Raw genomic sequence first — 15,104 nt, forward strand, 5'->3', positions numbered from 1 at the left:
ACTCTAGTTTCTTTAGTTAAGTGCACGTGATTTAATGCAGGTGTGATTGCTGGCTCTGCTATAAAAGAGTCACAGGTGTTGCAATCAGTGTTGGTGAGAGTGTTCATTTCAACCATCCTTGGTGGAGGAAGGAGCTAGAGAGAAGTTCTGGCAGCTCAGTCAGAGCCCTGGTGTGAAAGGAGTCATAGGGGATTTCCTTGTTGCTCTGACAGAGCTTGGTGGCAGCGAATCAGGAGGAGAGCTGCATTCTGGTGGTGGACTCTGTTGCCAGGAGCAAGTGCAACAGAGTAAAGCTAAGTTGTGTTTCCCTGTTTGTGTTTTTCCTTAGCGTGTATTAGTACAGCGGTGGGGCCAGTGCCTGCGCCACCCAGCTCCCTAGCAAGGGATAGGTGTAGGGTGTGCTAGGGCGACAGGTTCGTGATCGGCGCCCGCTGCGGAACCGGCATAGGGAACGCTAGGAGCGTTAGGGACACTGACTCAGGGGAGTGCAGGAGGTCTCCACGCCCCCTTTCCCTATCGCAGGGCCCACCATTGTAACTGTTTCCCTACCCCTTGTCTTGTTGTTTTAGTTACCGGCCTGCGAGCCGTGTCACACAGGACAGTATCACGTGCCACGTCTTGTTACCGGCCTGCTGGTCGCGCCACACAGGACGGGTCCACGTGACAATAGAGTGTATTTCTGAATCATTTAATGTTAGCTTCATTGGAAAAAACTGTGCTTTTCTTTCAAAAATAAGGAAATTTCTAAGTGACCCTAAACTTTTGAACAGTAGTGTATGTTCTGGAATATAAGTGTATTTACTTAAAAAGACCCGTCAAGAGAGCAGACACTGAATAACTAGATAGATATGCTATTCAGGAGACTGGGAAAGATGGGTGAGGGAGCCGTAATGGCGGCTGCACAGACATTTTATTTTTTTCCAGATTTATGAAAGCAAACAACATCCCAAATGTGCGAGTAAGAACTTGTTCCAAAGCAAATAATATGCATAAAATCCGATATTTGAACAGTCTGAGTCAATAAGAAAGAACATCTGGTGCTGTTACGTCTTCAGAATGCAGGAAGAAGATGCAAATCTGTGCATAAAACTTCCCGATACAGGATTAACTAAGACTCCGCCACAATCTGAGTACAATTAGATGTCACAAATCTTAAAGGGAAGCGACGTAATTGCTGACACCAAGTGTTACCGGAGGAAAACAAAAGCCACAGAGGATTGACTCCGAGTACAAGACAATCTCCTTGTCATTACCATGCGGAGCCCCAGCATTTTGCAGGATTGTACTTGGCTCGGAGACTGTTTACAGTTCTCAACGATGGGGCTGGAGAAATAATAACACTGAGCAGCGTGGCGGGATATCAGAAGACCACACACGAGATGCTGCAGGGTCTGCAGATTGTGCTTAGTGGGTACGAGCACTGGCAAATAGTGGAAATAAAGGGGCTAAAATACAGAGGATTTACATCATTGGTATAATAACGTGACCCTCCTCAAAAACTACTGCACAGAATAAAAAATTCACAAGCGCACTACTATTTTTTTTTACTTCTTTAAGAGTTTAAAAAGTTTTTTTTATGCCTTTTTCAAGCAGAAACGGCTACAGGAAATACTCATTTTTTGTGAAGTTTTTGGAAAAGTTTTTCTTTTCCTGAAGTTGTTTTGAAGCGTTCCAGAAGTGTTTTATCCCTGTAGCAGTTTTTTTTGCAGCCTTTCGACTTGACAGTGTTTAGTTTGGAGCAGATTAAACCACAATCTGTGATGCACTTTTTGGCTCTTTAAAGGGGTTGTCTGGTCCAAATGGATAAGTCTGCAGTCACCCTGTGCAGACTTATTACTCCCCCCAGTGCACGTACTATGTGCTGCGGGGATTCGCTGCGTTCTGTCCTGAGACCGGAGGGTATGTATGAGTTATACATATCCCCAGCGTCACTCTCCATACACTGGAGGGTCACATCACAGGACGGGGTGCAACCTCCCTCAACACAAGTGTATAGAACGAGGCCACACATACTGGACGGGAACCGGCCGGGAGTATGTATAAAGTATACGTATCTTCTGGATCCAGCTCAAAAACTGGCAAATCCCTGCATGGCACACTGCGTGAGCTGGGGGGATTCATGAGTGTGCAGTCACACAGAGGGACTGCAGACTTGGCGGTTTGGACCGGACAACCCCTTTAAGGATTGTCACAAGCTCCCATATTAATGACTGCCCAGATGCCTCAAAAACTTTGAAAGTCACAGGCGATAAGGAAAAGACACAGGACCCCAATAACTGCCTGTCCTGGAACCACAATAACCAGGAAGAGCCACAGGACCCCAATAACTGCCTGTCCTGGAATCACAATAACCAGGAAGAGCCACAGGACCCCAATAACTGCCTGTCCTGGAACCACAATAACCAGGAAAAGACACAGGACCCCAATAACTGCCTGTCCTGGAATCACAATAACCAGGAAGAGCCATAGGACCCCAATAACTGCCTGTCCTGGAATCACAATAACCAGGAAGAGCCACAGGACCCAAATAACTGCCTGTCCTGGAATCACAATAACCAGGAAGAGCCACAGGACCCCAATAACTGCCTGTCCTGGAACCACAATAACCAGGAAAAGACACAGGACCCCAATAACTGCCTGTCCTGGAATCACAATAACCAGGAGAGCCACAGGACCCCTGTGGCGCCCCTGAGGCTTCAGTCACCACAGAGGTACTGCACCTTCTAAGGTGTAGTGCCCCATCATCCAGGTAGGGTGGGAACTCCTGACCACGCTCCACACCTGCATTCCACACACAGGGTAGTTCAGTGGGGCCACCTAACAGCTTCAGGCTGGGGGTTAGCAGAGCACCCCTCGTGGAACCCTGCTTCGTAACACGAGATGTGCTGGGAGGCGGGTGGAGTGAGATGATATAAAAGAGTGGGAAGAGTGAAAGTTAAGGGGAGTTGGTTAGTTGGAGAGAGAGAGAGAAGAGGGGTGTCTGAGGGACGTGCTGCAGCAGGTCCCAGTGATCTGGGCTGCTGGCACGAGAAAGACCAGAGAAAGAGACTGATAAGATTGATAACCTAACCTTCCATAAGAGAGAGAGAACAGATCTGAACGAAGGAGAATAGAAGGACGGTGGGAAGCAGGTTGAAGAAAGATAGAGAACCCTTCCAGTCCAGAGAGCGCAAAGGCCGGGGCCCGGTCCCCAAGGTTGATTGGATCTTTATGTCCGGCAACAGACACCGGAGGAGTAGTGAGCCGCTAACGCCTTGCTCCCATCATAGACTTGGGACACAACAGCAACTGAATAGAGCGCCGGGACGCAGTGAGGAGTCCCCGAAGCAGGCTACAGCTGTCTGTCATACAAGTAAAGACTAGGAACACCTAGAGAGAGGCATTCCAGGGTAACTAAGTACTGGAGTGCTTCGCACCTAAAGGCGCATTGGAGGAGTCGTTCAGTAAGGTACATATTGGCGGAGTGTGGAGGGGAGAATCCTATCCTGCCTGGAGGTTGGCTGGAGCCCTGACCTGGAGAACACAGTACGAAGGCAGGCAGTTGTGTGAACTGCAAACAGTGAGTAAAGCTTTGGAACCGCATACTCTGGTGTCCTCCAGTTATTCCCGCACCACTACACCTGGGTACCAGCCTTCATACCATTCTGCGCCTCTCCTCATCCATTGCACCTACACTGCCCTGGGACTACAGCTCCACCTGTGGGGAGCTATACCATCTCTGCTGCACCACACCATCAGTCCCAGCGGATCTGCACGCAGCGTTGGCTCAACACCTTACTTGCCAAACACCACGGGTGGAGTCAAGAACTATACTAATAAACTTTAACAACATCACCGCCATTGATATTGGGCGCCCAGGGCCACGGACTGGGTCGCCGCTGCTGTGACACATGCCCGCCTGACACCGGCCCGGTACCGAGTACCCCGCTGCCCTGGGTGTGCGAGGGCGACTCACCCCAATAACTGCCTGTCCTGGAACCACAATAACCAGGAAGAGCCATAGGACCCCAATAACTGCCTGTCCTGGAACCACAATAACCAGGAAGAGCCACAGGACCCCAATAACTGCCTGTCCTGGAATCACAATAACCAGGAGAGCCACAGGACCCCAATAACTGCCTGTCCTGGAACCACAATAACCAGGAGAGCCACAGGACCCCAATAACTGCCTGTCCTGGAACCACAATAACCAGGAAGAGCCATAGGACCCCAATAACTGCCTGTCCGGGAACCCACAATAACCAGGAAGAGCCATAGGACCCCAATAGCTGCCTGTCCTGGAACCACAATAACCAGGAAGGGCCACAGGACCCCAATAACTGCCTGTCCTGGAACCACAATAACCAGGAAGAGCCACGGGACCCCAATAACTGCCTGTCCTGGAACCACAATAACCAGGAAGAGCCACGGGACCCCAATAACTGCCTGTTCTGGAACCACAATAACCAGAAAGAGCCACAGGACCCCAATAACTGCCTGTTCTGGAACCACAATAACCAGGAAGAGCCACAGGACCCCAATAACTGCCTGTCCTGGAACCACAATAACCAGGAAGAGCCACAGGACCCCAATAACTGCCTGTCCTGGAACCACAATAACCAGGAAGAGCCACAGGACCCCAATAACTGCCTGTCCTGGAACCACAATAACCAGGAAAAGCCACAGGACCCCAATAACTGCCTGTCCTGGTATCACAATAACCAGGAAGAGCCACAGGACCCCAATAACTGCCTGTCCTGGAATCACAATAACCAGGAAGAGCCACGGGACCCCAATAACTGCCTGTCCTGGAATCACAATAACCAGGAAGAGCCACAGGACCCCAATAACTGCCTGTCCTGGAACCACAATAACCAGGAAGAGCCACGGGACCCCAATAACTGCCTGTCCTGGAACCACAATAACCAGGAAGAGCCACGGGACCCCAATAACTGCCTGTCCTGGAACCACAATAACCAGGAAGAGCCACGGGACCCCAATAACTGCCTGTTCTGGAACCACAATAACCAGGAAGAGCCACAGGACCCCAATAACTGCCTGTCCTGGAACCACAATAACCAGGAGAGCCACAGGACCCCAATAACTGCCTGTCCTGGAACCACAATAACCAGGAAAAGCCACAGGACCCCAATAACTGCCTGTCCTGGAATCACAATAACTAGGAGAGTCACAGGACCCCAATAACTGCCTGTCCTGGAATCACAATAACTAGGAAGAGCCACAGGACCCCAATAACTGCCTGTCCTGGAACCACAATAACCAGGAAGAGCCACAGGACCCCAATAACTGCCTGTCCTGGAATCACAATAACCAGGAAGAGCCACAGGACCCCAATAACTGCCTGTCCTGGAACCACAATAACCAGGAAGAGCCACAGGACCCCAATAACTGCCTGTCCTGGAATCACAATAACCAGGAAGAGCCACAGGACCCCAATAACTGCCTGTCCTGGAATCACAATAACCAGGAAGAGCCACAGGACCCCAATAACTGCCTGTCCTGGAACCACAATAACCAGGAAGAGCCACAGGACCCCAATAACTGCCTGTCCTGGAACCACAATAACCAGGAAGAGCCACAGGACCCCAATAACTGCCTGTCCTGGAACCACAATAACCAGGAGAGCCACAGGACCCCAATAACTGCCTGTCCTGGAACCACAATAACCAGGAAAAGCCACAGGACCCCAATAACTGCCTGTCCTGGAATCACAATAACTAGGAGAGTCACAGGACCCCAATAACTGCCTGTCCTGGAATCACAATAACTAGGAGAGTCACAGGACCCCAATAACTTCCTGTCCTGGAACCACAATAACCAGGAAGAGCCACAGGACCCCAATAACTGCCTGTTCTGGAACCACAATAACCAGGAAGAGCCACAGGACCCCAATAACTGCCTGTCCTGGAACCACAATAACCGGGAGAGCCACAGGACCCCAATAACTGCCTGTCCTGGAACCACAATAACCAGGAAAAGCCACAGGACCCCAATAACTGCCTGTCCTGGAATCACAATAACTAGGAGAGTCACAGGACCCCAATAACTGCCTGTCCTGGAATCACAATAACTAGGAGAGTCACAGGACCCCAATAACTGCCTGTCCTGGAACCACAATAACCAGGAAGAGCCACAGGACCCCAATAACTGCCTGTCCTGGAATCACAATAACCAGGAAGAGCCACAGGACCCCAATAACTGCCTGTCCTGGAACCACAATAACCAGGAAGAGCCACAGGACCCCAATAACTGCCTGTCCTGGAACCACAATAACCAGGAAGAGCCACGGGACCCCAATAACTGCCTGTCCGGGAACCACAATAACCAGGAAGAGCCACGGGACCCCAATAACTGCCTGTCCTGGAACCACAATAACCAGGAAGAGCCACGGGACCCCAATAACTGCCTGTCCTGGAACCACAATAACCAGGAAGAGCCACGGGACCCCAATAACTGCCTGTCCTGGAACCACAATAACCAGGAAGAGCCACGGGACCCCAATAACTGCCTGTCCTGGAACCACAATAACCAGGAAGAGCCACAGGACCCCAATAACTGCCTGTCCTGGAACCACAATAACCAGGAGAGCCACAGGACCCCAATAACTGCCTGTCCTGGAACCACAATAACCAGGAAGAGCCACAGGACCCCAATAACTGCCTGTCCTGGAACCACAATAACCAGGAAGAGCCACAGATCCCCCAAATACTAAACCTCCATATAAGTAAATGCTACAGGAAGCCCAACATCAGTAACAACCACACACAGTACCCCCATAACCATAAGAGCCACGAGACCCCAATAACAGTGCGGCCACTTGCTTACCTTCAGCTTCTCCTTCGTGAAGCTGATGCACATGGTGTAGTTGGACCAGGTCCTGTTACTTTCCGGATGTTGGAACCAGTTCCCCTTCTCGTCACAATATTTTGAAGCCTTTTCTGTAAATGAGAAGATAACTTGTTAGTGACTGAAATATGACGTGAAGACCCCAGTACAAAACTGGAGCACAAGCACCCCAACAAACACGCTTAAAGGATATTCACACTATGTGGGCTTGATTTTCCCTTAAATGCATGTATTTTGGGCTAAAAATAATTTTTTGCAATTCGGTTTTATTAAAAATGTTGCAGTTTCTATACACTCTGTGCTGTAATATCTATCACTAGCTGCAGAGTGAGTTATCTGAGAATCTATCAGTGAGCTCATTCTGATTATCTGCCTCTTACTGAGCTGATATTTGACCACATGAAAGTTCAGTTCTCCTTTGATGCGGTCTGTGGTCATAAATGATCAGCTGATAGGAGCTCGACTAAAACTCAAAAGAGTTACAAACTCACTGACAGATTCTATGATGACTCATGCTGAAGCCAGGAGTGTGCAGAAAAACCATCAGCTTTAAAAATCTAAAAAGTGCACGTTTTTGTTTTTCTAATGATACCCAATGGCAAAACATTATATTTAGCCCAAAGTTCATGCATTTATGTTAAATAAATGAGTTCACATCCTTTTATTTACAGCATGGGTTCCAATTGAAGGGTATTGCACAGAATAAAATGGAAGGAATCATCATAACATTACCTTTTTGTGTTTCTTTTTTTAAAATGATTGTTAATGTGTTTTTTTATATTAAGATCTTTATTTAAAAAAAAAAAAAAAATCCTGCAATTTTCACATTGTCCACTGGGGCATTTTTTAGACTCATACTTCTTGTCTGTTCAGGATGAGTTTTCAGCAGGCTCACTATCATCAGAGGCAGGATTATAGTGACAGGTAACACACCTCTATACACAGCTGATCACCAATCACAATCACTGCTGATCCTGCTCCTCCTCCCTTCACTATGAGCTTTACACACGCTCATTAGATGCTTCAATACAAAATATAGGGTCTTGATCCGACCATTGTGGCTAATGTACATGTGCTGTTTCCTAAAACAATAGGCCCAAGTGGGCAGTGTGAAAATTACAAGATTTCTTTTTTCATATTTTCAATATAGATTGTGAAAGGATTAAAAAAATTTACATCGGCAAAAAAATAAAAGGCAATAAACCACAAATGTGCTGTCTTTCAAAAACAGTGCCACCCCTGTCCACAGGTTGCATGTGGTACTGCAGCTCCTCCCAATTCACTGTAATGGAAGCGAGCTGCAATTTCAGGCACGACCCATGGACAGCCGTGTTTTGCTAATGTTGTACAGTCCATTTAACAGAGACATTTTTGCTAATAATATCAGTCCTGCCGTCACATTATTAATAAAGAGCATTAAATCAGTGTAGTTCGTTAAAAGTCATAAAATTCCTATTTATGACAAATGCGGTTGTAATAGCCGGGGGGCTGTATTCAATCCACGACTAATTGCGCTGTGAATGGCCGTTATTACTGCAGATGAAGCAAAGTCGCCGCGCTGTCACATACTCAGAAAAGACACAACACTTATCACACACACACATATATCGATAGTTGTTTTTAGACATGGTAATCAAGCTCCTCAATGTTTGTGAGCCCATTCCATAAAAAGCTTCAACATTCTAAAATAAAGCAACTTTGCAAACAGTTTAAATTTAAAATGTGTTACCACGGTAACAGACTACAACCACTTGTAGCCGGATCCACCAGTCATGCTGCAATTTTTTTTTCTATCCCCTATGACGTCTGTGTTAACAAAAAAAAAAAAAAAAACGGGACAGACAGAAAGGGCTATGATTTCTGCATCAGACTACACAGGGCTTGTTTGTAGTCTGTCACTATGGAGATGCATAAATAATTTGGAATAAAGCACATATAAATCGATGACTGACGCAAGTTTTCCTTCATAATTGAATCTCTCACTATCTCTATCCTTAACTTATCACTATCATTATCTTTATCTCCATCCCTAAAGGGGGTTTTACACTAAGCGATATCGCTAGCAATATCGCTAAAACGTCTCTGGTTTTGTGACGTTATAGCGATATCGCTATGTCTGATACTTACCAGCGACCGGCTCCCCCGCTGTCCATCGCTGATCGCGCGAGAATGTCCGGCTCCATTTCTCGTCGGGCGCTTCCTGCTGAGACTTCCTGCTGTGACGACGAGCGACGCGTGGAGGCGGGCGGGAGGACGTCTGGATCGCTGTGTGTGAAAGGTAAGTATTGTGCGCTGCGTCGCTGCTGCATCGCTGTGAGATCTTTCTGTATGAAAGCTCACTAGCGATCATTTAGCGATGCACCAGCGATCCTGACCGGGTCGGATCGCTGGTCGGATCGCTGGTGCATCGCTAAATGTAAAAGGGCCTTAAGGGTACCGTTACACTTAGCGATGCACCAGCGATCCCGACAACGATATGGATCGCTGGTGCATCGCTAAGTGGTCGCTAGTGAGCTGCCACACAGGCAGATCTCACCAGCGACATCGCTGGGGTCGGGGGTCGCTACTTACCTGTCAGACGAGGCGATCCTGACGTCCTCCCGCCCGCGTCCACGCGTCGCTCGTCGGCGCCACAGGAAGCTCAGCAGGAAGCGCCCGACGAGAAACGGTCCAGAACGTTCTCGCGCGACCAGCGATGAGCAGCGGGGGAGCCGGTCGGAGGTAAGTATCACACACAGCGATATCGCTAGCAATATCGCTGCTACGTCACAAAATCGGTGACGTTACAGCGATATTGCTAGCGATATCGCTATGTGTAACGGGGGCTTTACCCTCTCTATCCATAACCCTTACTCCATCCCTAACCCTATATTTATCACTAACCCTTACTCCATCCCTAACCTAACCCTATCTTTATCCCTAACCCTAGCCTTAACCCTAGCCAGAATGTTGCTGTTAGAATCTGTTTAGTTTGTGACTATCCGCCATTTTCTTGTAGTGTTCTGGCTGATGGTCCTTTTCCTCTGGTGCTGGGTTTGTCTTGGGTCAGGTGATTGTATCACTCTTTATTAACCTGCACCTCCCTCCCAGTCCTTGCTGGACAACAGTGTTAATCCGCTTGAGTCCTGGCTTGGAGCTTTGCTTTGCCTTCTGTGTGTTTAATTAGTGCAGTGCTGGGACCTCTGGTTCTGCTAGTCTTAGTTTCTGTTTTCATTTTGATTCTGCAGCCTTCTTTTTGTTTTCTATTAGGAGGTCACCCGTTTTTGTACCCAGTCTTTAGATCTTTCAGGGACCCCCTTCCCCCTATCTATAGGTCTTCGCTTCAGATTAACCTAGGATCGTCGGTGGGTGTATTCATAAGGAATGGGTCGCCCACTCCATCGTAGGGTATCAGCCTAGTCATGGTGCAGGGTCAGTTTTCCCCATTCTACCCTAGTCCTATGTTGCAGATCCGTAACAGTTGCGCCCCCAAAGACTTTGGCTCTGGGGAAAACCATCTCTGTGCTTCCACCCTTGCTATGACTTTGGCTTGAGCTATGATATTGGACTTTTGACAAGAGCTGAATGTTCAGTCGGCTCAGAAGGACATCACTGGCTCCTTTGTTCTACAGATCGGTGTGAGTTCAATAGCTTTATTGGATAATAAGTCATCTAATCCATCTGTTGAATCCATTAATTGTTATATGCACGATGTTGCAATATTTTTTTAATAGAAAATAGTGCAGTACACATAAAGCTGCATTAACCAATCACCAGCCAGTATCTGTGTATGTAAAGACATAGACCCCTATTCGTCAAGACCACCCACTGATTTGCATGTTGGTGTTGATAAGAGGATGTGCTGGAGGCTCCTTGCACTTTGTCACAATTCTTACTCCTGTCAAGGACTGGAGTAAAATGTGTGGCCTATGGCATGCTACAGCATGTCATGAATTAGATAAGTTGTGTTATGCCCACTTCAGCTTCCTTGTCGCCCCCTAGCTATGCCAATTTTTTGCAGAGCTGGCCAAAACTGGTGTGAAAATGCTAAAAGTTCCAAAATTGTTGTGCAACTCCTCATTGCACAAAAATTCTCTGTGACCTTTCAAAGCAATTTAGGTCAGAATTCTGGCACAATTGCTTTCATAAATCAGAGCCATAAAGTACATCTGGTTGGAAGGAAGACGGAGGAGACTACTGAATGAAGGAATCACATATGATGTTGGATTATTTAAGGGGAATCTGTCACCGGAAGTTGGCAGCCTATGTAAATGGCCTGTGTCCGGTCCGATGGGCGGTGTTTCTTCTTTTTTCTCCACCCCATCCGCTATGTCCCGGAACACAGCAAAATACTTCCGGGACATAGTGCAACGGCGCATGCGCAGTAATGATTTTCGGCTTTGCCCGCAGTTGGGCAAAGCATACTGTGCATGTGCGAAGCAAGATTGCTTTGCGCACGCGCGAACTATGGAGTTGAACTTCTCTAATACCGGCAAAGATCGTGGATGGGGGCCACGGATGGGGTGAAGAAAGAAGAAGAAACACCGCCCATCGGACCGGACACAGGCCATTTACATAGGCCGCCAACTTCCGGTGACAGATTCCCTTTAAAAGGGAAGAAATGTCACGAGCGGACTTTTTACAATAGAACCACGCTGGATTTCAGTGGGTTCTTTAGAATACATTTTGGTGAAGGCAGACAGCATGGTGAGGGGCTGGATTTTATATACCTGTGGCAATGGGACTAAATGAAAAACCGTAATTCAGTGACTGAGCAACACCTTTATCCATTGGTATTGTTGATGGGATGATCATCAAAAAATATGTTTCCCACAAAACCGCACTACAATGGCGTTCGAAAATCATCCGATGGTGACAAATATTGTTCCCTAGGTTGCCCCAAAATATATAGTTTTTGCCATATATTTCCATAGAGAGTTCCGTATAACATGAGATACACAACGATATACGGTACAAAATAACAGAATCCTATAATGGATGGCCGTGAGTGACGTCACCGTTGTCGCTCGTCTTTGGACCTACAAGGTTCCGTCAAAGAGTAAAAGAGTTCAGAAGTTTATTGCTGGGAAAGTCTCGTTTTATATCCGAGAAGGTTTTCTTCTCGGCCTCATTTTTCATAGAGATCATCCTCACAAATAACATTTCCCTTCACCCCTGGCTATAATTAAAATGTTGATAGGTTCTGCAGCTCCTTCACAAACAGCATAGCCGGCTGGCGATGTGCGGGGAATATATTAAAAGCGCGCTGATGGTATTTTACTGCGCGTGACTTCTAAGGAAGCTCAATCATGCGGAGTTTATGCATTCATTTGTTTTCTCCTCCAAATGGAAAAGGAGATCAAATTAGTAAGAAAGTCTTCGACGTAGTTGAGCTTGAGTAATAGGTCGCAGTGGCGGTAACTGAGATAAACATTAACGCTTCTGTAGATATTTCTTCAGATTTGCTGAAGATAGGATAAAAGTCGGGAGGAGCGAGTGAATTCAGCAGTTTTACCTGGAAACCAGATCTTGAAGTTATAGTAGAAGGGTCGGCGTTACATCTCAATCGTAATAAGTTATCACCGATCCGGATCATTTATGTTACAATGAGATGTGTAGATGAGTCAGGTTGTAAGAGGGTCAGTGTGGACCCCCAGCTCTGTGTGCCTTCTGGTGGATCCAGGCTGTTCATACATTACATGGACTGCCTAGTACTTGAAATGAGTATGGCTTCCACAACGATAAGACTTAGCCAACAGGGGATAAAACATGGACCCCACCGGCTTCATTTCCAAATTCTGAACAGTAACACTGACTTCAGGATCGGGTACGAACCCCGAACTTTACAGCTCATGTTTTCTCATCCCTGGTTCCAGGGTCTTCAGTACCTCTTCTCTGTGTCCGCCTGCAGATTTTTAGAACGACTTCATGGCTGTCTGGGCTTCCTTGGTTCCTGACTTTCCCGTTACTCCTGAGTGTTATCTGCTACCTGCCTGCGGTTTCCTGCTTTCCACCTGCTTTTCTGCTGTTTCCTGACATTGTCTGCTTGCATACGCGTTCCTGATGTCCTCTACCTGCCGGTAGTTTCCTGCACTTCACATGCTTGCCTGTGGTTTCCTCACATCCACTGCCTGCCTGCAGTTTCCTGCACTCCATGTGCTTCCTTTGGCTTTCCAGTCCACTCACCAACCTGCTGCACCAACTCCCATGGCCCATGTAACCGGCACCTTGGGCTTAGAAGATCCAACTTACCCAGTGAGCCCTTTGAATGTCTGGTAACAACAGCCTTGGGAAACACCTACAACAGAGGAATCTAATGTAATGCGCCACTTCTGGGGCAGCTGTGTGCTTGTAATTTTAGGTTGGGGGACCTTTAGAGGGGACCTTTCCAACTTGATAATATTAGCTCTCAGCTGTCTGCTTTACCTTGGTTACCAAAAATGATGGGACCCGACGTTTATTTTTTCATTTATTTTTTAACTTAATTCCTGTACATTAAGCTACACATGTGTAGGGAAATGGACTGACCTATGGACCTGTGTGTAGCAGGAAGGTGAATGCAAGATGTGCCGTAAAAGTACTTGACGTGACCTGGTGTATATGTATGTGGGGAGACAGCTAGAGACAGTGAAAGATGGTAAAGTACTGGATTTTGACCACTAGGGGGAGACCAAGAACAGCAGGAAAAGGAGATGGTGCAGTACTAAAGTTTGGCCACAAGATGGAGGCAGAGAGCAGTGAGAAAAGGGCTTAACAGCAGCTTAAGGCTAGGAAACCGCATAGTCATGGTGGGCGGAGTTACAGGGGCTCTAGAGGGGATTTCCCAGGGAGGGGAATACATAGGCAGAGAGTTCCAGAAGCCAGACAATCCAGGAGGAGTTCAGCAGAGCAGGAGACTGAAGAGGGAATAGACAGAGAGGAAGAACTCCGGGAGGGACTGGAGGGAGAAACAGTCAGGGGGGTGGCCTTGACAGGAGAGCCGCAGGACAGAGGAAGCCTGGGGGTACCAGACAGACGGACTCGGACAGGTGAAGTGCTGTGGTGGTAGGCCTAAGGCAGCCACAGTGAAAGAGCCACGAGGGATGTCACTGTAAAGGACAGAGAAGGTGAAAGGTACCGGGGCCTGTGTGTAGAAGCTGTCGTGCTGCTGCTGTGTTGCTGTGGTCGTCGGGAGGATGGCCAATAAAGAGGACCTGTTGAACGCACATCGGTTTCTGTCTCCAGTCTGTCCGAGGCAAAAAAGGGACCACACCCAGTCGGCACACGTACCTACACATGTCCGACACAATTATACATCTGACGGATATCGATCTATTTTTTTACCTATATCCTAGATGCTAATACAGTTGAAAGCAATGATGGAGGAGGGATGACGTCATTACAACGCACCCCCTGTCCTGAGATGTGCAGAAGATCTGAAGACACCATGCAGAGAGCAGAGAAGCAGGGGAACAGACAGATGTAAGTATTTAATGTGGGGCCCATTATACTTTATAGAGCACTATGTGGGCCCATTATACTGCATTGAGCACTATGTGGGGCCCATTATAGTGTATGGAGCACTATGCTGGGCCCATTATACTGTATGGAGAAGTAGGTAGGGCTATTATTTGGAGCACTATGTGGGGCCATTATACTGTATGGAGCACTATGTGGGGCTCATTATACTACATGGAGCACTGTGTGGGGCCACTATACTGTATGGAGCACTTTATTGGGCCATTAAACTGTATGCAGCACTAGGTGAGGCCATTATACTTTATACAGCACAGCACTATGTGGGACCATTATGCTTTATGGAGCAGTATGCAGGGCTATTATATGGAGCACTATATGAGGCCATTATACGGTATGGAGCACTATATAGGGCCATTATAGTGTATGGCGCACTATGCAGGGCCCATTATTCTATATAGAGCACTATGTGAGGCCATAATACTGTATGGAAGGCAACACAGGGCCCCGTTATACTGTTTTTATGACTATGAGGGCACCATTATACAGTGGAGAAAAAAGTATTTAGTAAGCCACCAATTGTGCAAGTTCTCCCACTTAAAAGTTTAGAGAGGCCTGTAATAGACATCATAAGTAGACCACAGCTATGAGAGTCAAAATGAGAAAACAAATCCAGAAAATCTCCTTGTCTGATTTGTCAAGATTTATTTTGCAAATTATGGTGGAAAATAAGTATTTGGTTTCCTAAAAACATGCAAGATTTCTGGTTTTCACAGACCTGTAACTTCTTCTTTAAGAGGCTCCTCTGTCCTCCACTCATTACC

The 15,104-nt window shown here is 47.3% G+C and overlaps 1 protein-coding gene across 1 annotated transcript in view; it reads right to left on the reverse strand.

The window, feature by feature from the left end:
• Window positions 1-15,104, reverse strand: part of CALCR (calcitonin receptor) — a 287,061-nt gene that overhangs the window by 54,820 nt on the left and 217,137 nt on the right. The window contains exon 5 of the mRNA XM_073582041.1: window positions 6,826-6,938. Within this exon, the coding sequence (XP_073438142.1) occupies window positions 6,826-6,938 (113 nt within the window). The remainder of the gene's footprint in view (window positions 1-6,825; window positions 6,939-15,104) is intronic.

The sequence above is a fragment of the Dendrobates tinctorius genome, unplaced genomic scaffold (genome assembly GCF_039654945.1).
Source record: "Dendrobates tinctorius isolate UK_male_01 unplaced genomic scaffold, ASM3965494v1 ptg000070l, whole genome shotgun sequence".
NCBI classification, from domain to species: domain Eukaryota; kingdom Metazoa; phylum Chordata; class Amphibia; order Anura; family Dendrobatidae; genus Dendrobates; species Dendrobates tinctorius.